General features: G+C 46.5%; 1 protein-coding gene across 8 annotated transcripts in view; it reads right to left on the bottom strand.

Moving 5' to 3' along the window:
• Positions 1-24,082, bottom strand: part of OTUD7A (OTU deubiquitinase 7A) — a 56,123-nt gene that overhangs the window by 22,636 nt on the left and 9,405 nt on the right. For 3 of the 8 annotated variants that reach the window (XM_077318396.1, XM_077318398.1, XM_077318399.1), the window contains exons 2-3: positions 23,929-23,990; positions 8,610-8,740 (exon numbers count right to left, since the gene is read on the bottom strand). Coding sequence is in view for 1 of the 8 variants with exons in the window: in XM_077318395.1 (XP_077174510.1) it covers positions 199-875 (677 nt within the window). In the remaining 7 variants the exon portion in view is untranslated. Of the gene's footprint in view, positions 1-198; positions 1,137-8,609; positions 8,741-23,883; positions 23,991-24,082 lie in introns of those variants that run through there. The other 5 variants (XM_077318401.1, XM_077318402.1, XM_077318400.1 and 2 more) reach the window with 4 other exon arrangements.

Here is a 24,082-nt window from a genome sequence, read left to right as displayed (position 1 = left end):
CTTCTGCCTCAGAACTACCTTGGCACGCAGCAATATGCCGGCCTTACCAGGATTAGCATAAGAGTTACAGAAATTTATGTGAATCGTTTTGAACCATCAAAAAATAATATATAGTATTATTAGTTTGTCTGCCTCTTATATTAGTAGGCCATCTTATTCTAAAAGAAGTGCTATTATTCTTGTTTGGCTCTTTCATGCCTGGGTTGGTGACTTGAATTCGCCTCCTTCTTTGGAATAGACTCCAGGTTCTTCTCCATCTTGTCTAGAATATCAGAACCGTCATTTGAATTAGACTCCTCTTTCTTTGGAATATGATCCAAAGCAAACTTCAGGTTGTTCTCCATCTTGTCTAGAATATCAGAACCGTCATTTGAATTAGACTCCTCTTTCTTTGGAATATGATCCAAAGCAAACTTCAGGTTGTTCTCCATCTTGTCTAGAATATCAGAACCGTCATTTGAATTAGAATCCAAGTTCTCTTTCTTTGGAATATGATCCAAAGCAAACTTCAGGTTGTTCTCCATCTTGTCTAGAATATCAGAACCGTCATTTGAATTAGACTCCACGTTCTCTTTCTTTGGAATATGATCCAAAGCAAATTTCAGGTTGTTCTCCATCTTGTCTAGAATATCAGAACCGTCATTTGGATTAGAATCCAAATGCTCCATCTCTGGAATACCATCACCGGCCCCTGAAACAGATTTCAGGCTCTTGTTCACCTTTTCTGGAATGCTACCACCGTCCGTTGAATCCAATTCCAAATCCATCTCCACCACAATACAACCACCACCACCACGTGAAATAGATTCTAATTTCGCCTCCTCATTCTCTGGAATATGACATCCAGCGCTTGGATGGTTCCCCACTTCTGGCATATCGCAACAGAAACTCTTCTCTGGGGTGTAAGGATCTTTCAGTCTGTTCTGTTGTAAGACCCATTCGGAGCCATCGCAACCGCTGTCGTGCCCAGAGCACCCTATTGGCTTTCTGTGGTCGTCTACAGGGTGAACTGGTGAGATTTTGTTCACCCCTGAAAAGGGTTTCCCCAATTTCCTGTAGAGCCACAGAGCTAATATAACAAGGAGAGCCACTACAAGAACAACAAATGCTACTTCCAATCCAAGTCCCAGGTGAGTGCTGCCCATATTGAAAAAGGCAGTCCACTGTCAGCCGACAGCCTTGAGGGACTGGTCCTGTTGACAGTCGCCCTCGACGACGTGCCACCCTCGCCTTCCAGCATCACAATCAAGTTCAGAGGTGAAATGACACGTCACAATGCGGCAGTTGATGGCCAAGGCAGCCAATCAGGAAGGGCCTGGGGGACACATCCACCTGCACAAGACTCCTGAGAGTCACCTGCAGGTGTCGAGAACCACACCTTCCCTTGGTTTCCTCAGAAACCTCATTAAAGGCTGGGGGGGGGAAATAACCCGTTCTTTTAACCAGAGCTATATGGCTCCTTACTAGAACTGCCAACCTCCAAGTTGGGCCTGAAGTTCTTCCAGGACTGCGGCTAATGCCCAGACCACAGAGATAAGTTCCCCCGGAGAAAATGATAGCTCAGGAGGGTGGACTTTAGAGGCTCCGCCCCAATATCTCCGGGAATTTCCTGACCCAGAGTTGGCAACCTTACCACTGACATTGCCTCCAAGACATTATGTATCCAGAATCATGTTCGGAGTCTGAGATCCAATTTGGTGTTGAGAGCCAGCTTGGTATAAAGGCTAAGAGCGGCGGCTTTTAACCTGGCAAGCCCACTCCTCCACATGCAGCCAGCTGGGTGACCTTGGGCCAGTCACAGTCCTAACAGAGCTGTTCTCAGATCAGTTCTCTTAGAGCTCTTCCACCCCACCTACCTCCAAGGGTGCCTGTTGTGGGGAGAGGAAGGGAAGGCACTTTGAGACACCTTTGAGTAGTGACAAGTGGTGTATAAAATTCAGCTCTTCTTCTAACACCGTTAATTGCCTACTTATTAAGCCTGTGTCACTTAGAATCATAGAATAATAGAATAACAGAGTTGGAAGGGTTATCTAGTCCAACCCCCTGCACTATGCAGGACACTCACATCCCAATCGCTCATCCACTGTCACCTGCCACCCCTTTGCCTTCACAGAATCGGCTTCTCCATCAGATGGCTATTTCCAAAGATGGAGAACCCACTGCCTCCCGAGGAAGCCTGTTCCACTGACAAACCGCTCTGACTGTCAGGAACTTCTTCCGGATGTTTAGATGGAATTTCTTTTGAATTAATTTCATCCCAATCGCTCTGGTCTGTCCCTCTGGGGCAAGAGAGAACAATTCTGCTCCATCCTCCATATGGCACCCTTTTAAATACTTGAAGATGGTTATCATATCCCCTCTCAGTCGTCTCCTCTCCAGGCTAAACAGACCAAGTTCCCCCGACCTTTCTTCATATGTCTTGGTCTCCAAACCCCTCACCCTCTTTGTTGCCCTCCTCTGGACATGTTCCAATTTGTCAACATCCCTCTTCAGCTGGGGTGCCCAAAACTGAACACAGCACTCCAAGTGAGGCCAAACCAGAGCAGAGCAAAGTGGTACCATCACCTCCTGTGATCTGGACACGGTACTCCATTTGATACAGCCCAAAATCCCATTTGCCTTTTTAGCCACGGAATCACATGCTGACTCATGTTCAATGTATGGTCTACTAAGACTCCTAGATCCTTTTCACACATGCTACTGCCAAGGCAAGTCTCCCCCATCTTATATCGGTGTATTTAGTTTTTCCTACCTAAATGCAGAACTTTACATTTCTCCTTATTGAACTTTATTTTATTCAGTTTAGCCCACTTCTCGAGCCTATCAAGATCTACCTGTATTCTGTAGCTGTCTTCAGTTGTGTTTGCTACCCCTCCCAGTTCAGTATCATCTGCAAATTTAATAAGTATCCGTTCTAATCCCTCATTCACTTCGTTATGGTGGTGGAAAGGGTTTTGACGGCAAGAGATATTCAGAGATGGCTTCCCATTGCCTGCCTCAGTGTAGCCACCCTGGGCCTCTTCCTAGGGGGTCTCCCATCCAAGTACAAACCAGGGCCAACCCTGCTTAGCTTCCGAGATCTGACAAGACGGGGCTAGCCTTTTTTATTAAATTGATAAGACTGGCCCTCTCGGCGCAACCATCTCCATTATGGCTGTACAAAATTTTAGCACCCTATCCTTAAAGCATCTATTCAGAGCCTTGAAAGAACAGAGTGGCCTAGCACACAAACATTACTCCTTTATAGTTCGGGGTGATTTTCTGACTGCCTCATAACAGAGGTTCTGTGACAACAATAAAACAACAACAAAATTATACATCACCCCCAAATTAAAAAAAAAAAAAAAACAGCTTGGTTTGAGCCCAATAGCACCTTAGAGACGAACAGGGTTTTCAGGAGAGGAGCTGCCAAACCTCAAAGCTCCATTCACTGGAGAGAGCTGAATCTTGAAAGCTCCTGTGCTAAAACCCTTTTTGTTCTCTAAGGTGTCGCCGGACTTCTGTTGCAGGCCGAAACAGCAGACCTCTGAAACGAACAACAGCAACAAAATCAATCACTCCTTTAAACCATGAGGCCATTCTGAAATGCTCAGCAATTCAAGCAAACAGCAATGGCAACAACAACCATCAACTAACACCCGGTGGGACCGCCAGCAGGTGAAAAGGGAAACGGTTTTTGTTAGGCCTGAAACGGTGTTGCTAAAAAACGAAACTGTCAATAAAGAAGACTGGGGGGGGGGGTGTTTGTACCCTGCCTTTTGCTCCCTGAAGTGGATCTCAGAGCGGTTTACAAACCCCTTTCCCTTCCTCTCCCCACAATACACACCTTGTGAGGTAGGTGGGGCTGAGAGAGCTCTGAGAGAACTGTGACCGGGCCAAGGTCACCCAGCTGGCTGCATGTGGAGGAGGAAGAGTGGGGAACTAATCTCTGTTCTCCAGATTAAAGGCCACAGCTCTTAACCAGGACACCAAGTTGGCTCTTAGCAGGTTCCTACATGGGTGGGAGCCCTGGGGCCAGTCCCTGCGTCCTCTCTTGCTATGGCCCAAGGGAGAGGCCTCAGGCGAACGTCCGGATGCTGAATGCAATGCCAGAGGGGGAATCTCACCAGAAATGGTGAGGTGGGGTGAATCATCCTTGTGCAGAATGATTCTCCGCAGGGACTGAGGGCATCACCAGTGACAGCTGAGGGAGAGGTGGGGGGTTCTCAGCAGTGATCCGAAACCATGAGGTAGGTGCCCCTACATAGTACGGCCAGAGAGGATCGGCCGGATGGAGGCAGATTTCAGTGGCTTCCTTGTGGCAACACATTAGCAAGATCCCGGCGCTTTTCTGTCAAGACCGACAAAACACACACTTTGGCTGATGAAAAGATTGCTCTTGATGCAGAAAAAACAGGGTCCACACTGCTGGGAGCCCCCCTCAGGTCAAGTCATTATAAATCTGCACACATCCGAAGCACAAGGGCTATTTTGAGTGAAATAAATGCACAGGGCCTTAAAGCAAGCATGACACCCCCTAAGAGCCGATAAACCGCAAAGACCATGCGAATCACAGGCATAACCCAGCACTGCAAAAGGACCATGTTAATCTCCGAAGACATCCCGTGCACAGAGCCCTTCCTGAAGAGGTAGGAAGTCCTGCTTCCTGGCACCACAATGATCTGGCTCTTCTCCCTTTCAGCCATGCCGTGTGCGTTCAGCCACTTACTGCCAGCTGTCTGCCCCATCCAGTTGCTGAGAGAGGCAACGGCCCCATCAGGACATGACTCACTCAATGGAGGAGGGGACGGTGTGTAGGCAGACCGTGGAGCTAAGTGTCATAGCCGAGGAAATGCAAATGCGCTCTTGTTTCCACGAAGATCACGGAATGTATTCTGTTGCAAGCTGGAAGGGGGCAGCTACCTGTTTTTCCCCTCACAGATTTCTCTCTCGCTCAGTTGCAGGAGCAAATTACCCACACGGCCTTTCCTACTCTGCCTCTGCAAGAAACTGGATACTTGAAGATGGTTCTCAGATCCCCTCTCAGTTGTCTCCTCTCTAGGCTAAACAGACCAAGCTCCCCCAACCTTTCTTCATACGTCTTGGTCTCCAAACCCCCGATCTTCTTGAGCACCTTAGGGGCACCTTTGGAGTTCTGACGCAGGGTGCCTGTTAATGTTGGGACCTGTTGGAGACCATAGATTTGTAGGGTCACTGTGCATTGCATATGACTGGATGGTAAGGAACAGACACAATGGCAGACACAAAACTCGCCTTTTCTTGTCATTTTGGGGTTCACCAGCCCACGTCACAACTTCCGTCCACCCTTGTTCTATTTCACGCAGATTCCGCGCATGCCCCACAGAAGCATGGCTTCTCCCAGCCACAATCTCACGACACGTTTTTCTCTTTTGGGGCAGCGACACCGGACGGAAGGTCACCCCTGCTACTCAGCATGGTCGTTTAATTCACACATGCTTGGGAATAACGCAAGGACGAAACTACCTCTGAGCCAGCGATTTTATGTACGAAAGTGGGTCGCAGAAGAAGGAGGGTGCCTGCAGGACATGACCGAAGGGAAGAAATGATACAGGACGGGTTTATAGGCGCCAGGATGTACATCCAATGGGGTTTCTGTGGTGCGAGCAAGGGGGAAGGAACACACCACCTAGCAAGGCTAAAAGAAGGGATGCCCTTTCACAAGGGCTATGTGTTGTGACCCACACTGCAGGAACAGGCCGTAAGTTACTCACTGAGTGGAAAATGTGTAAAAAGGAAGAAGTGGTACGGAAAGAAAAACGACGGCAGCTGTGAGTCACTCCGAAATCAGAAATTCAGACCATTTCTTCCAACGGGATGAACGCAACGGCGCCTCCTACACCACCCCATGAGGGCAGCCCTCGGCCGCCAGGGGTAATTCTAACTATTAGCACGATTGTTCTCAGTGTAGCTTCCTTATCCTTGCCCTTGGCCATGCAAGAAGTAAACATAAAACTAAGGAGCAGTTGGTTAGCTGACGTTCGCTTTGCCCTGGATTTTGAAAGGCTGAGCCCTCCCACCAGCACGTCCCTCGTTTTCTCTTTATGCCATTCCGAAAGTGCAGGGTCAGTGGGGCTGTTCAGTTAAGCGCTCGCCTTGCTTATAGAAATACCAAGCTGTTGAAAAACAGGGAGGGGAAAAATAAAAAAGAAACGCATCCATCATCAGCTTATTGGCTAGAATTCAAACAAAAAAAATGATTTCTCCCCTTCCTTTGGCTCTGAAATAAAGTATGCTGAACGAAGGGAAACTGATCTCCTCACACTTCGCTGAACTTTAGAAGTCCCACCCATCTACTCTGAGCTTTCCAAACAAGCCAAAATAAAGGTAATTGGGAACTGTTGGCATTACGGAGACCGCTCCGTGACGATATTTACAATTAACCTTCAGTATAGCTGTAGTTTTAAAACAGTCGAAAAACGGAGGTGCCTAAAACTGGCAAACAAAAACTCCCTCTGTTAAGAAAATGCAGACCCTGGTTGGGCAGGGGTGGGGAGGGGGACGTGCCTACTGTATTCAGATAATGTATGCAAAGCCATATGCATATATCCATCTTTCTCAATGTCTGTAATTTATTCTCAAAGATATTTCAGGCCCTGATGGTTTTAGCATCCTCAGCGTCTCTTCCCTGGACTCATGAAGGCTAACTCGTCCGGAAGGAACGGAGAATAAATTACGGGCAGGGCAAGGCAGGAATAAGAAGACACGAAGCTGCCGGATACTGAATCAGACCCTTGTTCCCATCAGGCTCGGCCTCGTCCGCTCAGGCTGGCAGCCGCTCTCCGGGGTCTCGGGGAGAGGTCTTGCGAGTCACCTCCTGCCCGGCCCTTCCACCTGGAGATGCCGGGGACTGAACCTGAAAGCCTTCAGCAAGAGCCAATTTGATTCGAGGAAGAGAAACCTTCAGGCATGCGCCCTTTTGCAAACCTTCCTTTAACACACACCTCTGTGCTCATAAGAAAAGCCATGTCCAAGCAGGGTCACGGCACAGAGGCAGGCAATGGCAAATTCTCTCTGAACGTGTCTCGCCTTGAAAGCCGTACAATGGCCTTTTTCAGCCTTTTGACTGTGGAGGAGCCGCTGACGGCTTGAGGCAGGAGGAGGTGTCCGGGCTCCGCCCCTTTTCCCAGTCGCGGTAACCACATGAGGACGCCCCCTCCAGGTCAATGGGAGCAGCCAGCAAAGCCAGGAATAGCTTGTGGATGAGTCCATTACGGCAGGATAGAGGGGAACGACCAGGGAGGCCCTGGAGAGCTCTCACAAAGCCCCTGGGGAGCCCTGGTTGGGATCCCTGCCCTCCAGGATCGCCCTAAGTTAGTTGTGACTCAATAGCACTTTCCGCCCCCGACAGCAGGATCTCGTCAGACCTCGAAAGCCAGTCTGGTCTACAGCTGGGATGGGAGGAAGTTCAGAGTCACTAGGCAGAGGCCTCAACCCTGAACGTCTCTCGTCCCGAAACCCCCATGGGGTCGTCGTAACTCAGTTGTGACTTGACAGCAAACAAACCCCAAGAGAAATATAAACACGCCAGTTCTGGAAAGAGACTGAAAAGGCAGCGGGAGCACCAGCGTGTCTGATGTGCTTCAAAAAATATTCCGTTCAAAATAGTTTGAAGCCCTCGAAGTCTGATTAGCGCTGCTGATTGCTCTCCGCAGGTTTGAGAGGATGGGGGCCAAAAGAGAAACTGTTCTGCTTCTCTGAGCGAGCAGCCTCACTTTTGTCTGGAGGCCTGCGCTCCTGTGATTTGTAGCCACAGACCGTAAAAAGACCTCCAGCTGTGCACAGCTCCACGTCCTAAGAGAGGGTTTGGTTTGGTTTTTTTTGCAGAGACACATCACAATTGGTAGGAGGCAGCAGAAACAGAATGTTATCCCACTTGGTACCAAAACAACAACCCGAAAAAAAAAAATCCTTTGTAAAAGCAATTCGTGATGCTCAATGCAACTTCTGGTTATTTTCTTTAAATAAAAATAAGGACGATGTCACTTTCCCCAAGGAATCGATCTTAGCCTGCGTCGTTGAATTGAAAATGGCACTGGAACATTTTTAATAGTTACGTTGACCAAGTCTTTGGACCTCCAAAGTTGCTGTTAATCTCTTGACATAGTTAAAACTGTTTTGCACCCAACATGCACACCCAGAGTCTTGAGCTCAGTGCGCCCTGACACACGGCTGCAGCCCATCCCAGATCTTTCTAATGAGCACATCACTTGGGGAGGCTCATCAGGAGAGCCCTGCTGGGTCAGACCAGGGGTCCATCCTGTCCAGCATCCCGTCTCACACGGGGGCCAACCAGCTCCTCTGGATGACCGACAACAAGGCAAAGAGGCCGAGGCCTTCCCCTGTTGTTGCCTCCTAGCTCTGGGGTTCAAGTACAACTCACAGAAACTAGACCCAAGACATTTTGTCTCATGTTTGGGGGATATGTCTAACGTGAACAGCACAACTTTGCCCCGTTTCATGATTGATTTGCCCAATATATTGATAAGAGCATACAGCAGCTGTCTTAGCTTAGCTTAGCATGCATCCAGTTGTTAAGGCTGAGGACAGCTAACTCTTAGTGCTATATTAAAGGGGCGCAAGGGGCTTACTTTGGGTCGACTAAGTCACAGTTCCTTGCAGCGTGTGTCGGGCGGACTCTCTGCCATTTCTTCTCGCAGAAGATGACAATTCATTTTCATCACAGTCGAGCGTGTGAATGAAGTGGCGTCCCCTGAGAAATCTGTAATGAAATACAACGGCTGTTAACTCGTCATACAAATCATGTATCTGAACCGCCTCCATTTGGCTCAGGCTGCCTTGCGCTCAATGGATATACTCCGTGAATGAGAAGCAACACCCAGGGCACAGCTACACATATGAGTAATTAATCCCATGCATTTTCTGTACTGTTGCTTCTCTGGCTGCCTAATGTGGCAAACTTCCTGGGATGCCGCTCACGGTCTATTGCAAAAGGAGAAGGCTGCCCAGAAGAGAAGGAAGCAGGGGGGAAAAATCAAAGAAATGAAAGACCCCAAATTCCAGCCTTCATGCTTAGGGTGGGTAGTTTAATTGCATTAAGCAGGGAAGTGCCTGGCCTGGGAAGGAGATGATAGAAGCAATCCCCCCCCCGCCCCCATCTCTTTCCCATTTGCTGGCTCAGGCTTTGTCATTTAGATGGATCCTTCAGCCACGCTGGAAGGCAAATCTGTAAGCACAGCGACATTCAGCCAAGGCTTCTAAATACGGACCGGGCCTATTGGAATGCGAAATCTGGTCCAGTTTGAGCAAAAGGTTAATAGATGGTGTGAATATATCATCTCAAAATTATCATCCGTTCTTTATCAGGATCAGAAAACCAAGTTGCTAAGCATTTAGCTGTCATGACTGCCTGTAAGAGGGTTGGATCTTGATCTTGAGTCAAAAGAGCAGTGAGGAGGAGGAGGAGGAGGAGGAAAAGCCCTCTTAGAGACATGGACACGACCTGCTCACTTGTACCATGATTCATGCATCCAAGGACTTTTTACCCTATGGGGCCAAACCAATGTGAGAGAAGGTCTTCTATGTTCCTTCTTCATGGAAGGAAGGGGGCTGAATAGCTCAGAAGACGGCAGAAAGAAAAGGGGGTGAGGAATGGTTAGATAAAGGCAGGAGCGGAGACCCAATGCTCTGTGCATTCAACCCTAACTACGCACAGTAGCAAAGGCACACAACCGTTTAAAGACTAGAAGGTTTCATTTGCTATGAAATATAGGAGCACGGCACACACGCAACACCAGATGCGTCAAAACAATGGCCGAAAATCCCTCCCTCACACCGCTCTCCCGTGTCGGCTTCTCTGGAAGCCAGCGCTTAATTTGATTATTGCTTCGCTTGGCAAAGGTAATTAAAGAGAGCAATAGGATTAGCCTTTCACTTTTAAAACCACAGTTCAGTGTTTGATTTCGTTAAGAGCGAGAGGAAGATGTCACGCGGCCACGGGAAATGGGACCATTAGATATAAGTGCTGCAGAACGGATTGCAAGGGGGAAGGAAAGGGACTCTGCACATGTTCAGACACTTTACTGTTTCATGTATAACAGAACCAGTTCTAATCTGGAACAGAGTTGGGGAACAAACTCTGACACAAATTAAACCCTATGTATTGAGGGTTCTTTTTTTTTATTACAGAAACTATGGCTCTAACTGAGAATTCGGAGATCCTGCATTCCAGGGAGACGGAAACTTTCCAAGCCGTCAAAGCTCACCGGTCCGGATGCAAACCTTCATCAGAGACTGAAGCTTTGAGCTGATTAATTACATTGATTAACTGGATCTGGTACAAGGTAGCAGCAGCCTGTTTCAAATCTCACCCCCGTCAAGGGCTTCCTTATTTTGGATGCTCGGTTACCTTAATTTACTCCAGTGCTTAACTAAAGATCAGCCTCTGAACCCCAGAGCCAGGAGGCAACATCAGCGCCGGAAGGCCTTGGCCTCCATACCCTGTTATTAGTTTTCCAGAGGAGCTGGTTGGCCACTGAATGAGATGGGAGGCTGGGCCAGAAGGTCTAATCCAGCGGGGCTCTTCTGATGTATATCCTCGGTCCATCAAAACCCTGTATTGCCTACCCAGACTGGCAGCATCTCTCCAGGATCTTAAGCTAGGTCTATGACATCACCTGCTATCAGGTCCTTTCAACTGGAGATGCCAAGGACTGAACCTGGGACCTTCTGTATGTATACAGATGCTCTAGCAAGTACAGGCAGAGCAGGTCCGGAAGACATTAATTTCGGAAAATGTAAGCTTTGTTTAAAAAAAAAACCACTTATAACTGCAATGAAAAGGTTTGTAACTGAGTAGACCACACCTGACAAACTCTCCCGAGCTAGATCAGCAGGTAAGGAAGACCTGGTTGGGCCAGGCTGTGGTATCTTGGGAAGCAACTCTCAAAGTCAGGGCAAGCGGTGAGAAACGGGAATGATACATCCTTCCATCCTTATTGGGGCTCTGTTAAAAAGCAAGTTTCGGTACACAAAACTCATTCCGGGTAAAAGAAAAGGCCACCTCACAATGCAATGACTTTATTGGATTACTGTATCGCATCCCCCTCCCACCCCAAGCTGAAATAACACGGGCTCTGCTATGCAGATGGAGAGAAGCCGGTATACTGTTTGCATACTGAGATTTCCCCGAGTCATCACCGTCTTTTCATATTTTAGTTACTCCTTGGAAGTCTCACGACCACTTGCTGTAAAACGACTGCTCCTGTGAATAGCTTCTGCTGCTGGAAATAACCAAATCTGAGAGCTGCTATTTATGATCGCATTAAAAAAAAAAAAAGGAATGAAATATGCAGTGGAAATTAAATGGGAAATAATAAAAAGGAAAGCACATAAAAGGAAGGCAACTTCGTTTTACATTCCTCAGAGCTTCCAACACTGGAATGCACGAAAGATGTAGTGCAGGTTTCGTTTTTTTAATGTTTATTTATTTTTTGCCTCTTTAAATTTACCTAGAAAAGACGGATCATCAAAGACTGTTTGGAGCAGTTGTGCTTGAAGTGTGCTTGAACAGGCGTTCGGCAAGGATGAAGAAGAGGCCAACCATTAGGAAGAATGTGTAATAAAACAGCAGCACAGTTCGTGGGTTGAAAAGTTTGCCTTCTCTAAGGGTTGTTTTTTTTAACTCCATAAAAAGGGCTCAATCTAAAGGTATCACTATGGGCTGCAATGCTGCTGTGTCATCATCAAACTGGTGAGGTTCAGCAGACAAAACACCCTTCACGTGACTGCTTTGCTGTGGACACAACAGGCCACTCTCTCTCTCTCAAGGCTCCTAGGAGTCATCCTGGGTTCCCAGGAAGAAAATTCCCCACAGCCAGAAGAACGCTCGGAAGCTGTTTGCTCAGAACAGACATAGGGCTATGGGTCTCCAGGCCCGGGTCCCTCAAAACACTCCACATCTCTGGGGTTCTGAGAGCTTCGTCCTTCCCTCAAGTACCCTTTGGTTTGTCCAGCCACATGGAAGTAGTGGTGGCCGGCCGCTGCAGCTATAAAGCCAAACAAGATTGACAACTTGAAATCTGAAAGACTAAAAAACAAACAGAGCCAAAAATGCAAGAGGCAAAATACTGCTCTGCAGGCCTCGTAGCAAACAGACAAGATGCATCTCGAGTCCCGCTCAGCTCTCCAAAGAAACAGATTCCGTCCTATAGCCTAATTTATCCTTTTGATATATATAAAAAAAAACCTGGCCAATAACACATTGCTTAAAACACTGGAGCACAATGGGAACATATGAAAGCCAGAAATAGAATGAAATTGCTATCGACTGGGAAAATAGCCTGGGGATAGGAGGGGAGGAAGAACATGCCTGTGTGCACGCATACACACACACACACACACACCCAAGATCAATACCTACAGGGGAGCTCTGGCTGAAGAAAAGGCAGGAGTGTGTCATTTTTGCTGTGAGACCCTTAGAGAGCTTTTGGTAATGAAAAACGGCACATGAATGTAGAAAAGCACAAAATTCATACATACATCCTATATGTACCTAAAAGAATTAGCGCGGGGGCCCTGCCGTTTTTGTGTTTGGCTCCACCTCCTGCGGCAGCCATCTTATTGGTGGCTCCACCTGGGGCAGCCATTATGTGGCTGCGCCCGGTACTCTGTGTCAGAGTTACAAAGGTGCCCACAAGCTCAAAAAGGTTGGGGACCCCTGAATTAAATAGACTAGGGGTGTAACTGTAACAGCCACAGCTCCTAAAATAAGGCAAGTCAAGGATTCGAGAGTCTCTAGCAGTTATTCCTCTTTGCCACTCTTGTGGCAGTTCTCGCTGAACTCAGAAGGGCACGGTTAGCATTATACGTATTGAAAAAGCCGCAGCCTGTAACTACAAATGTCCTACCAGGGCCAAGCTCTGTGGGAGGCTCCCTTAGTCAGAACCTTCTTCCTGACATGCATGGTCTTCTGGCTTAAGCCCCATTCTGCCCAGAAATTTACTGAGCAAAGGAGATTCGCCAACTCCAGGTTGGGAAACACCAGATTTGGAGGTGGAGCCTGAGGAACACAGGGTTTCAATGGGATATAATGCTACAGATTCCATCTTCCAAAGTGGCCATTTTCTCCAGGGGAGCTGATCTCTGTCAGCTGTAACTCAGGAAGATCTCCAGCCGCCGCCTGGAGGCTGGCATCCCTACATCCCTCAGCATGATGGCCGCCACCTTCCACGGGTTCTGTCGGGCTGCAGCAACAGCTGCGACTGCTGTAATTAGCACTGTGCGAGGAAGAGGCAAGAGCAGACTGCTCCTAACCCCCAGTTAATTGGCATTTAATAAACAAAACAACAGTTCCCTCAAAGACCCCTTGTGAAATGAACACTTTTCCGGATGCAAGAGTGTAATGAGCTTAAAAAATAAACACACGCACATGCGCGCACACACAAGAGGACTGGCATTTATCATTTCATTACCCGATGAAATGGATAACAGCGTCTGCTTTCTCCGGACCCCCCCTGCTGCAGTGAGTAGCACAGAAAACCCACCCTCTAGGAACCCTTGAAACGAAGAGATCAGCTCCGGAGGCATTTTTAGAAGACGGTATAATTCTGGGGCTACCCTACGCTCTGAAAAATGCCTAGGGAAGAATACTGTCAACATCAAGTCCCACTTCAGAGGTTATGCAGAGACCCATCTGGATCTGCCCGCTTGTCTCTCATTTACTCCTTATGGTTTTAGACACGTGGCTCGAATATCCTAGGTACATTTCCCCTCCCAACGGGTGCTTCCCTTCCCCTCCTGGGAAACTGAATCAAAAATGTTTGCACATTTTCAGTTATTTCTCTGTAATGAAAAGGGAAGGAAGGAAGGAAGGAAGGAAGGAAGGAAGGAAGGAAGGAAGGAAGGAAGGAAGGAAGGAAGGAAGGAAGGAGGGAGGGAGGGAGGGAGGGAGGGAGGGAGGGAGGGAGGGAGGAAGGAAGGAAGGAAGGAAGGAAGGAAGGAAGGAAGGAAGGAAGGAAGGAAGGAAGGAAGGAAGGAAGGAAGGAAGGAAGGAAGGAAGGAAGGAAGGAAAGGGAAATTATATATAAAGCAGGAAGGATGGCATGAAGGGGGCAGGAAAGAGAGAGGGAGGAATCTAAGAGGGCAATTAAAGTGTTCCTGGCAAACTATAAATATGGAATTACTATTAAGGTAGTAAACGTAGCCAGATTAATATTAGCAATGGCCTTGAGGAAATAATATATTCAGATCTTTTCACCTTTTGTATAATGATGTCAAATAAAGAATCTGCAAGGTATAAAAAGAGGAAAGCACAAACTAGGACATGTCTGTTGAATGATTAAATATTCTGCTCTGAAAACGGAAGAAATTATTAAATTACAGGCCGTTCGTTTTTTTGCACTGAATGGCTCATGGTTTAAATTGCCCCTACATCTTTGGAGACAGTGTGGCAAGGTATCAAAGGTGTTGGGGACATGAAAATAAACATTTTAGATGCAATATTCCTGGACCTGCATTCTGGCTCGACCACTTGATGATAAAGATAGCATTAAAAAAAAACACACAAAGATTTCTCTTCTGCAAAAACGGAGGAAAGGCTGTCAAACATCCAAAAGATCACAAGCCAGACTGGGAAAATACTTTTTGGGCAGCCAGTCAGAAGTGGCGCAGACACACTTTGACAGATCGGCAGGACATCTCAAACAGGGGGTCCCCAATCTTTCTGCACCTGTGGACACTTTTGGAATCCTGACACAGAGCAGTGGTCACAATCCCAAATGGCTGCCAGAGAAGACTGGGCCACTCCCAAGATGGCCTCTGCAAAATGTCAGGGAGCGGGGTTATGCTACTGAACACTATAACCTAAGCACAATTTTTCAGCATTTGTATCTTTGGCCCCAAAGGGGGGAAATATGGATTTCTCAGGCATTCATTCATCTGGGATTGTTCTAATTCTTAAAAATATGTCAACATTTCACACTCTACCAAAGTGGCTGACTGCATTCCAATTTCAGCTGCACATACACTGAGAAGTACCTTAATTTAATAAAGCTATTGATCTGGTCCCTTCTGGCGTTTGCTGTTTGTCAAATGACATTTTAGGTTATAACGGGGGGGAAAGCCAGGATTACACTTCCCTGTAGCCATTGTTCACAGAAGAAAAAGAACAGCTGATGTTTGGTACCCTGCTTTTTACTATCTTTTTACTATCTTTTTACTATCCGCACTGCCAATCAGAAGTCCAGCTGGGCGGACACCGCATTTGGCCCTACCCATTTGTCAAAAACGTGGCGGGCACCACGTTGGGAAACCCTGATGTCAGCCATTCCTCAACCCTGCACAGATTGACAGCTCAAATACTTCCAGGTAAGGCACAATTGCACTATTGATTTCAGCAGGGATAGCTGCAGTCTACCGCACCCAAATCAGCTGCTGTGTGGAGGGTGCTCAGAATCGCAGCCATATAACACACAGGAAGCCACGGGTAGGCAGCCGCTCGCCACACTCAGTTCAGCCGCTGTGTGATGCTGTCTATTTTTAGCAGGCAACGTACCAACAGGTACATTCTGCAATGTACCAACAAGAAGATTCTGCAGTAGCCCAGAGGCAAGCCTCACGCCCGTGGACCATCCACGTGAGGGACCACTGAGAAGTTCCCAAGACGGAACAAAGTCTCCGTGCACTCTTGTGAGCCGACTTTCCCCCAACAACTTTCGTGTGTGGGAGGGGCATGGTGACAACACGCTCCACAGCTGCAAAACGGTTGTTTCTGCATGCACAGTGCTTTCCAGCATCTCTGGCAACTCCTACTCATTGGCCACCTAAACGCAGAATCGGCAAAAGCCGCAGGTGAGCCTATTTTAAAATCAGTTACAGGATTTAGATTACAGATTATCTCTGTAACGCAGAAGTGGAACCCATCGGACCAGAACTTCAGTGGCTGTCAGAGGATATCCATGTTTGCAGCTGCCTCCTTCCTTGTATCCAAAATACGGAAGCTTGCTTGGCCACTGGGTAACTAGCCTTCCCACGCTTGTTTCCATCAGTGAGTGGTATGTCACAGGCATAAACAGGTAAACCGTAAGGTGGGTTGTTTTTTTTTAATCCAGTTCAAATTTAAATAAATAATTTAAATGATGTGAACCAAACTGAAACAATATTCCCCTTTCCCGCCACCACCACCCCACCACCCCACACACAAAGGCAAATAAACTGTGTACAAGCCTGGAACGTTTACAAGCGCTGGGTTTAGTCTGTGCTTCATATCTTACACTTAGTTCAGTCTGTCAAAAGCCTCAGCAACTCGAAACAGACTCTATTTATGTATGTGCAATGTAAAATTCTCTCTGATAAAAAAAGGTTAATTTCCGGTTCAACAAACAACTGGGGCAAGCAATCCAATTAGTACAAAAGTCTGAAAGTAGCAAAAGGGAGAGACCACAATTAAACATGACCATCTTCCCACCTATGCTTCTCTGGCATCGCTGCTACAGGAATGCCATATTCAGCCCTATTAACTGTAGGAAGAAATCTCCTGAAACATCCAGTTTCTCCCCCCCAAAAAATGCAATGTCAGGAACTCACCTCTCTGATTCATTTTTCAGTTGATGGCAATGGCCCGTGAAGGCATTCCTTATCAGTAAATTCTACAGGGTTTCTGGAGTATACAATTTAAGTGTCACAATCTTAAAATGCAGCCATCGCAGCAGAAAAAAAGCTTCAGTATATGCGAACTCTCTCTCTCTCTCTCTCCCTCTCCCCATTCAGCTCAGGAACTGAACGAATGGAATCTGGAAACGGCACATGTTTCTTTTCTTCAGACATGCAATCTTACATATTGCAAAGGTAAATTTTGCATATTAAAAACACCTTTAGACAAGGAAAATAGGAAAGGAGGTCCATCTTCACCCAAAGAGCCATGACCATGTGGAATTCATTGCTGCAGGAAGCAGTGGTGACTACGGGTCCAGACCACCTCAAGCGGGGATTGGATAAATGAACAGAGCAGAGATCCATCAGTGGCTCTTGGCCCCAAGGTCTAGATGGAACACTCTGTCTCGGGCTGTGATGCTCTGTCTTCTTGGGGCTTGGGGGGCAACAGTGGGAGGGCTTTTGGAGTTCTGGCCCCAGTGGTTGACCTCCTAGTGGTGGCACTTGGGGTTTTGGCCACGGTGTGGTACAGACTGTTGGACATGGCTTTTCTTCTAGAGGTCCTCTGGAGCTCCGTCTTTATAAAATCCATGATAGCCACGACAAATCTGCAAGCCGCATCATCCGTTGAACAGGTTCTATTCCATGAAAAGAAAAGCGAATCGTTTGAGCGAACAAGAAGCTACTGAGGGAAGAGAACGAAAGCACAAGCCAAGGAATGCTGCCTGAACATATTTGAAAGTGGCAGCTAGGACCACCAGTTAGCACGGCCATCATTAGAAAGCTACTCCAGACCTCTTACTATGGAATCCATTATTTATGGCGGCCTCTCTTCCCTTGGGAGAGTCATTAACTATCACAAAAGTGAACCGGTCAAAGGTTGTGGAAGTGTCAAGGCTGACAGTGAGACAGATGGCTGCCCAGCCCTGCACCGGTTGAAGCAATTATATGTAAGCAGCGATAGGAAGATGGTTTTAACTTATTTTTAAGTGGCTGCGTCTCAAATTCTAGCAAATAATGATTCATTTGTCAAGCGTCCCCTGCACTGTTCGCAAACTCTGTGTTGCCATGGGAAATGGACATGTTTTCTGGGTATTAATTTGAGCTAGTTCGCTATAAATCACTCTTCAACGGGAAAATAAACTTAAATATTTTTTTCTTGGGATAAGATTTCAGTGCTTGAGACCTCTGGTAGGGGAGGGGAACCCCACCTGAAACAAAAGACTGCATTGAAAAGGGAAATGCTGCGGTTTCTAATACCCATAAGGTCAATGTTTTGTGTTTCCTAATGTGGGTTTTTTTTTTTTATTATTTAGGCACGTACAAAGAAGAGGATATTGAGTTCAGGACCTGAAATTGCTTGTGGTTTTGAATCTCTATGATGCTTCGAGCTGGAGATGATGGATGATGGAGAATAAAGATTTGGAGGGGGGGGGACCTTTTGCTGTTACTGAACGAACATGGCACTCTGGCTACGAGCTTGTACCCGCAATTCATTTGTTCTCTGTGTTGTGGCACTGTTATTTTGTAGGTCACTTCCTGGCACAATTCCAGAGGAAGGAAGGAAGCTATTTCGGCAGTACTTAAAAGTTGCTGCTCACAGTCGCCTCACTGGAGAGAAAAAAACTGCTGAGATCATAACACCTTGTCCTCAGGAAACCTGGGCAAAATAATTGATTACACATCAGCATTCGATTCAACAGTCCAATGTTTTGTTGGTGTTTTTAAAGAAATCAGATCAGAAATACAGGGGGAGAGAGAGAGGGGGCGAGAAGGAAAAATAAAAACTTTTGTAGCAACAAACACGCCGACTTGTGTATTGGAGAAAGGCATTAACTGACAGCACAGAGCTAGTTGTTGAGATTTCTACATCACAACAAAGATCTGCAGGGTGTTTTGACAGCTTCTGAGAGAGAGAGAGACCTCTTTAGTAATCATTTCATGGGCAACTTAAAGCTTGTAAGGCTCAAGAACTGATTCTGATGCCTGCTGTGGCCGTCCTTTGGTTTGAAGGCGATACCCAAAAACAAAACAAGCAAAAAGAAACCCCCTCTTATCTACCATATAAACCTGCAAGTACAGTCAGGATAAAACAAGCTCCCACATTTTAAAGTGCTTGTGGAAGTACAACATATTTCACAGGATTGCCCCCCGGAAATGGTGTTCTAGTCTGCTTTTGTTTGCTGTTTCTTAGGGCAGGCTGCCTTAAGAACGCAAAGAGAGTTCGAGATTTTAAAACCTACCTTTAAACATTTAAAAAAAAATAGGGATGCAATTTCTATACTTTGATTTTAACAATGTCTAACTGCAACGTCATGGTTGTCTCTGTTTGGGAAGTGCTGTCAGATTGGAGATGTCTTAAAGATAGGTTAGGTGTAAGACCGAGATTTTATGTACACATCTCAATGATAGCACCTCTGAGTTCAGTACAAAACAAAATGGAAAGAAAGGAAGCAGTAGGAACTCTACCTCCAGGAATTCAAAATTCTTAAATGACTGAGTTTAGTGCCAAAAAACGTTCAACGTATTCATCTGAAATTTGGACTGCTCGTATTTTGAAATTTGGACTGCTCGTATTTTGAATAATCACTAGAGCTGAAAGCAGGATGGCATAAAATAAAGAAAACCATGTACATGAGATATGGCAGGTCACAGATCTAAGGAAGCTTTGATCTGCAAGTATTGCTTATTCTGTGCTGAAGACAAAATGTCATATATTTGTTAATAAAAGCACCACCACCCCCTTCCTCAAATCAGGGCCACAAAACCCCAAGAATCCTGACCAGACTTCCACGGTCTTAATCCAGACACGTGATTCACCTTTCTGTCCTTATGCAGATCTCAAGTTGTGGTCTGGTTTCCACAATTTGATCTCAGCGCCTGCAATTAGCAATCGCTCTCGAAGACTTGCAACCTTGTCCTGTTGAATGCGCGCACGGGTCTTAAGACTCACACCAAAGCTGAAAGGCAACAGATGATGCTTCCTCAGCGAAAGGGGGGGATTCCCAGCCGATATGCCAAGAAAACCAAGAAAAGTGGCATTATACAAACTGACAAAAGAAAGGATGCAGCTGTAAGGGTGCTACCGAGAACCAGTCTCTTAAGTAGCACAAAAAAGGGTTGAATGAACGGGTTTCATCTGATAGCTACTTTCCACCCTCAAGAGGAACAAACGTCTCTGTCTTCTACAACAGTGTTTCCCAGCCTGTGGGTCGGGACCCAAAAGTGGGTCCCAGAGCCCCCCTTCCCTTCCCATTGCTCTTCAGGCCACAGCATGGCGTTGTGGTTAAGAGTGGTGGATGCTAATCTGGAGAACTGGATTTGATGCTCAACTCCTCCACAGGGAGCCAGCAGGTGACCTTGATCTAGTCACAGTTCTCTCAGAGCTGTTCTCGCAGAGCAGTTTTCTTAGAGCTCTCTCAGCCCCATCCACAGCACAGAGGGCCTGTTGTGGGGAGAGGAAGGGCAGGCAATTGCCAGTCACTTGGAGTTAAAAGCAGAGTATATAATCTATGTTCTGCTTGCACAGAATTAAAGTCTCCCCCAAACTAAATCTAGGAATTTGCTCTCTTCCTTCCGCTTTTTGCCTGTACTAAGTCAGCATGAAGAAAAGAGCAAAGAGAAAAAGATATATAGCAATGCATGACATTATGCTTACCCTTGCAAGTATTTCCCCTGTATGCAGCTGCGCTGGGCCTTTTAGCTAATTGTGCGTACAATTTAAGGGGCACACACTAAATCTCAGTACAAAAGAGTGCCTAGCATTAAAATCCAATGTGTTAGCAGGCAAACTCTTTGCAAGGTGTGCCGTGAAAACTCAGGAGAGGTCAAGAGGGGGCTTGACATCACCTTCCTATGCAAAGCTGTCCAAGTACTAACTGGGGCCAACCTCACATAGCCTCCACGATCAGGCTAGCCTGGGCTCTTTCCCTTGAATTAGTTTTCTTTCTGGAGAGACGGTCAAGCAATCTCACGCAGCCTTTCCTCAGCTAGAGATAGAAAATGGGATCTTGAGCATTACAAACACACAAGAAGCAAGTTCATTTTCTTTTTTAAGTCAGACCTAATGTTTAAATGCCCCAAAGGGGGAAAAGTAACCACTTCTAGAATTAAGAAGCCTCAGCACTATTTTTCACCAAACCAACGAAATCCAACGTGTCACAGAGAAGATATATTCGGAGAAGGAGGCTACTCTTGAGAGAGGCATTCTGAAAGCACTCCAGAGACAAGGCACGGTTTGCAGTCATTAGTCTTGCTCCACGGAAGAATTACGGCTACAATCTGAAATGTTTACTGCTTGGAAATCCCACCTGAAATGTGCCACCACAATGCTGCAAAGACAGAGGAGAGCCCACGAAGCCACTGGCAAATATTGGCACATAACTTAGCTTCACGGTGACGTTTGGTTCAATACCTCATTGCACCCGAGCTCTCTTCAAGGGTCTTTGGAGCACATTACCAGCCGTCTTGGTGGTCTCCATCCTTTCCAATAGAGTTATACTGAGTGCCTAGATTTATTTATTGCTCTCCACTCTACCCATGCTGTCACCCTCCTTACTTCTTCCCCGCTTTTCCCCACAACACACAAATCATTCGCTGTCCTAGCTGACTTCTCAAACTTCCTTGTCTATCCGGTGGAGACTGCTCAGTCCTTGGAGGCATCTTCCGAACAGAGCAATTTAGGACTGCTCATTGTAGGCAATAGTAGGAAGCTACTATGTGCAGGTGGCTTCATGGACACCCCACAAGGTTTTCAAGCCAAGAGACATTCAGAGGTGGTTTGCCATTGCCTGCCTCTGGGCAGTGACCTTGGAATTCTTTGAGGAATTCCTGACCCCTGCTTAGCTTCTCTCGCTGTTGAGAACAGGCTAGCTTAGGCCACCCAGTTCCGGCCAGAGGATCAGAGGTGGACCAAGGCTCTGAGGTGTCCATATAAGACAGCTTCTGGTGTGTGCCTGCGACCCTCCTTAGGTCTCAAGACCTGAAGAGATCAGGTCAGTCTGGGCCTCCTTGGGCAGCTGTAAGCGTGTCACAATTATGTATTTCACTGACTGGACTTGTTTTTATTGACTTTTGCGTTTACTTCTATTTCTAGCCCGCCTTCCTCATGATTTGTTTTTAGTGCCTTGCGTTTATTGTCCTGCTCGCTTGGTTTATTGTTTTAGTAATAAGCCAGATGGAACACATCTGCAGAGGCAATAAATTAATTATCTAAATAGTCCATTGACTTGAGGCTTCCAAAATACTACAAGATTATTATCTTCATCATTGGTTTCTAGGTGCTGGGATTACGCTGATCTTTTGAGTATGCTATGTGTTTATTTTCTCACTTAAACTACATTCTTTATGCCTTATGCGCTCACATTTGCAACAGCTTATGATAGGTAGGAAGGGGAAAAATTAATTTTTCCATCCAGAAGCACAAACTGACATGAAACTTTCTGTAAAGGGAAAACAAGAAGAAAGTCCTTAAGCAGTTTGAAGCCCTGAAGATAAAATTTTCAAACCATTTGTAGGATTATTCTCTCTGCGTCTCCTAGAGGGTAGCAGTTTCTGAAATATAGCATCAATAGTAATTTGCTTTAGTACACAGAAGGAAAAGCAGCCTCGGACGATCAATCAAAAAACACACACTTTACAGGAACAACAAGCAACAACCTGAAGTGGACGCCGCTCGCTTAGTCATCAAAAGAAAATCAATGTATACAAAGGACCGTTTAAGAGCCCATTCGCTAGAATCTATCCTACACTGGGTAATAATGGTGTTCAACTGTACAGCATACATCCTAGGAGCTCAATACAGGTACGAGCCACAGAGGAAGAGGCAGGGAGGGAAAAGAGAAACACCAACCAAACGGCACCTTCCAAATTGCCGCATGAGCAAGTTCAATAAAGAGCCTCCAATTCCTGGGAAACCAAGAAGAGACTACAGGCAACCAATTTGCTCTTGGTTTCATAACACGTGACCTTCTGAACAGAAATCGTTGCTCCAAGCCGGAGAAGCCACTGTGAGACATGAGCCAGACCGACCTAGATGACCGGGCTTGTCTCCTCCAAATTGGACCTCGATACTACTCTTGTTGTATTGAGCAATGATGTTGAAAGTGTGAAGTGGGACTCCCTAGGGAGGCCTGGATTAGAGAAGAAGAGGCAGACGGAGGCAGGCTTGTTTGCTGTACGGTCCAAGGGAATCTTTGCAAAACATACAGCAGAAGGAAGGCACCATTACCACATACAAGACCCCACTAGGCTTATCACGCAGGACACCAGAAACACAAGAGCAAAAGTCTGTCCAGGCAGCTAGCCACAGCAAGAGGTGTCCATAACATGGCCCCCAGCGCCTTCTAGATGCTATCATCCAGTTTCCTATTGGCCACAAAGGCTGCTATTAAACACGCTCAGTCCTCAAAAGAACCCAACAAGCCCATGATAAAATACACAACGGAGAAGAAAGAAACTCCTTCTTCCCACTTCAAACACCATATCATTCAACGATGCCACAGGATGTAGCTATAGACAGGAACCGGTTCCTGGGATTACTTACATACACAAACCAGCCTGAGACTCCCAAGGTTAAGCCTACCTTAAGCAGGTAATTAGACTCTTCAACAACCAGAGCACCGAAAGAGATTGCAAGACCCTTCTGGGGTGGACATTTAGAGTACGTCTGGCTAGTAAGATGCGACTGTCATCATGCAAGTCACACTTATTGGTCAGTTCTGTACCTGTTAGTGGAAATCAGAATTTGCAGAACAGACCACTGGGACATACCTAAAGGTTTCTTCTCTTCAGTGGGGCAAAGTCCTCCAAAACTGGTTAGGTCATGCCTCCACTTGCTCCAAGCAGGCTACGCAAATTAGTATGCCTCTCCAGGCCCAGAGTTGGCCAGTGCTGGAGATTGCAAGGGATAGTACAGTGGTAGGTACATTGTGTGCCATGAAGAGAATATGCAGAGTCAAATGAGGCAGTCGGAATTTGGGACAAAGGACAGTGTGATGCACAGCGTAGAAACTCACTTGCATCCCTTAGGTGGCACAATATATTTCTCCTCAAGGAGTCTTGGCTTCTGATATTACTTAAGGCAGAAGCACCAAACTTCACCTGTCGTGCCTCTTTGGTTGAGTGCTTCAAAATGGTTTAGCCCTTTGACACAGGTATCCCTGCACCACAAATCATCAAATTAAGCCAAAACGACACACCCATTTACAGCGCTCCAGCCCCTGCCCACAATAAGCAAAATGTCAATCGACTAACTTGCCATGTACAGGAAAAGACTGCAGTGGGAAGATCATAACATACTAGAGTGATCCAGTGGAGGTCAGCAGCAGAACGCTCTGGCTTTCACATGGTGCTCACAGAATCTGAAAAAGTAAAAAGAAAAAAAAATCCTGTAAGAGAACATTTAGGAGGCAGGATTGCTTTCTAAGGCAGTCTTTTAAAAAACCGGGAAGTA

Source organism: Paroedura picta, chromosome 18 (genome assembly GCF_049243985.1).
Source record: "Paroedura picta isolate Pp20150507F chromosome 18, Ppicta_v3.0, whole genome shotgun sequence".
NCBI classification, from domain to species: domain Eukaryota; kingdom Metazoa; phylum Chordata; class Lepidosauria; order Squamata; family Gekkonidae; genus Paroedura; species Paroedura picta.
The sequence above is the reverse complement of the archived record's forward strand: the minus strand, read 5'-3'. Positions and strand labels throughout refer to the sequence as shown.